This window comes from Montipora foliosa, chromosome 4, assembly GCF_036669935.1.
Source record: "Montipora foliosa isolate CH-2021 chromosome 4, ASM3666993v2, whole genome shotgun sequence".
NCBI lineage: Eukaryota > Metazoa > Cnidaria > Anthozoa > Scleractinia > Acroporidae > Montipora > Montipora foliosa.
This window is the reverse complement of record NC_090872.1, coordinates 11,890,690-11,893,189: the sequence shown is the minus strand read 5'-3', so window position 1 is coordinate 11,893,189 and position 2,500 is coordinate 11,890,690. Positions and strand designations below refer to the sequence as shown.

At 37.6% G+C, this 2,500-nt stretch overlaps 1 protein-coding gene across 2 annotated transcripts in view; it reads left to right on the top strand.

Moving 5' to 3' along the window:
• The window catches only part of LOC137999854 (uncharacterized), a 36,152-nt gene that overhangs the window by 22,108 nt on the left and 11,544 nt on the right, over nucleotides 1-2,500 (top strand). For both annotated transcript variants that reach the window (XM_068845801.1, XM_068845800.1), the window contains 2 exons: nucleotides 1,097-1,246; nucleotides 1,769-2,067. In XM_068845801.1, the coding sequence (XP_068701902.1) occupies nucleotides 1,097-1,246; nucleotides 1,769-2,067 (449 nt within the window). The remainder of the gene's footprint in view (nucleotides 1-1,096; nucleotides 1,247-1,768; nucleotides 2,068-2,500) is intronic.

The following is a 2,500-nucleotide window of genomic DNA, read 5'->3' as shown; positions in this document are numbered from 1 at the left end:
CTTTGTCGTAATTTTGCTGTCTGGGGTACATATTTGAATGGGCGCCTCTTTTAAGTATTTCCAGTAAGATTTCATGTAGCAATTTTTTTGTTCTATATGTATGAGACTTAAGATTTGGACCTTCATACTGCTGTGTGATATTTTTTTTCCATGGAAATAGTTTGTCTTGATGAATATACACTGTATTTTTAGTTTCTTGGTGTTGATTTTCTCTGCAGTAATGTAAATGTGACCTTTTGGCCTCAGTCTTTTGCATTAATATAATTGTAGTCTCAACAGATAGGCTTTTCGGTGGAAGGAGAATGTGATTCTGCTTTTAACCCTTTCACCCCCGTGGGGTTCCCCATTGACAAGTAAAATCGTCTGGTGTTAGACAGAGTAAAATCTATAAGTGGCACTCTTGGGAGTGAAAGGGTTAATGGGGACATAGTTTTTGAGTGAATCTAGCTGTTGTTAACCCTTTCACCCCCATGGGGTACCCCATTGACGAGTAAAATCGTCTGGCGTTAGACAGAGTAAAATCTATAAGTGGCACTCTTGGGAGTGAAAGGGTTAAAGCTTTGACCCAGGCTTGGGATCTTTTTGTTCGTGAATGCCTGTTAGGTTGTGCCATGTACCAGTGAGATAGCTTGCTTTCTACATGTAAACTAAAATTCTTTGTTTTCCTTGCCTTTTAACTGCGTTTAAGTAGATCGTTATGCTCTTTGGAAGCATTTTTTTCTATTTTTGCATTAATTTGTTTCACTCGTTCTTCTGACTTCTGCAGCCCCAGCATGTATTGGATTGTGGCCATGAGGTTGGTTTGGGGTGTCTCAAATTTGGGGGTACTAAAAGGGGGTCCCTGAAAATGTTTAAAGCAGCAAGAAGGGGTCCTCCAATTTTTGTAGGTGGTAGATAATTTCTCATCACCCCCCCCCCCCTCCCCCCCAAACAAATTTTTATGAATGCTCCCTTATGAATGTGATCTTACTCATCAATGGGGGTCCGTTGAAGGATGAAAAGATTAAAGTATATTATTTTATAGTTGCTAACTGTTTATGATTTAAAATGCCAAATATGCATCACATATTAATTCATTTGTTGTTGATATCAATAGCCAAGCCAAGAAGAGGTGCTTGGAGATGCAGATCTGAAGGAGAAGTATCTTAGAGTAAAGAAACAACTCTGGAAGTATCAAGAAAGAGATAATTACATCCAAGACAAAGAAAACGCATTGCTTGAGAAGGAAAAGGCCTACACTCAGACGGTCAGTAAAAAAAATTAATGGTGAGGTACCTAGTCATAAAGATGAAATTACGATGCATGTTTTTACCTGGGTATTTCTGTTGGTTGGTTTTCTCACTAAAGCTCCATTATCTTGGGAAGTGGATTCTTTCTGGTTGTAAAACATTACATTTTAATTTTATTTAATTATGTATTTATTCATTCATTATTTATACATTAAAATTATTGTCTTTTTCTGCTTTAAGAATCAAGGTACAAGGGGGATCCTTACCCCTTTAGGTGCTCAGAGAGCATAAGAATAGGGTGATCTTTGTTCCCAATTTTCTTCTTGTAAAGTTAAGACTATCATTTTTTCATGACTCAGCCAAGAAACTTTTGAAGTGATTCTGTGTCCAAAACAATGCCTCCTTTTAGGAGATATTATGTTTACCGTATTATGAAAATTTGGCCAATATTTCACAATAAATTAAACTATGCATTTACAAATTATACAATTATACATGTGCGGCGACATTCATGATAAATGCCTTTTCCTTCCGTGTAGCTTGTTAAGCAAGGCAAGGATCTACAACGCCAGTTGGCAGAGGTGCGCGTGAAGGAAGAAGCTCTGACACAAGAGAAACAAAGGCACGAAGAGGAAATAAAGATACTGAAGAAACAGCTGGGTGAAACTCACGAACACGAAGTCCTTCTACTGAAAGAAGATTTACATACCAAGAGTCAAGAAATGGCAGCTGTTCAGACCAATGAGAAATGTCTTAGGGAGCAACTCCTAAAACTCCAGCTGGAAAATCAAAATCTTTCGGTGGAATGTGAGAAGTGTAGAGCAGATTGCAAAAAGCAGTGAGTTCAGTTTCGTTTGTCTTAAATTTATGTTTACATTTTGATGAATAGTCAATATAAGCTAAACTTTGGATCTGGGAGTTAAATAAAATAGAACTGAAAAGAGTTTATTTAGAAGTGGGCCACAAAAATTGAAAATTTCCAATTTCAATTTTCTCTCTAGGTGCACCTTATTAAAACAGTCCTTGCAAAAAGTAATTGTCACGAACTTGTGACTGTTACATTTAACCCGTTTCTTGCAGTTCATGGCTGAAACTTGCCACTTCTCTGTTATTGGCCCAACGCCTGTCCTTTCTCGTGCTTGGCATTTCTTGTATCATGTTAACATTTGGAGAAGTTGGTCGTTTCTATAGCAACGACATCATAGTCAACAGGAAAGGAATATAGAGTAGTTCGACCAATCACAGCAGGGTCAAACAGCGCAACGAACCAA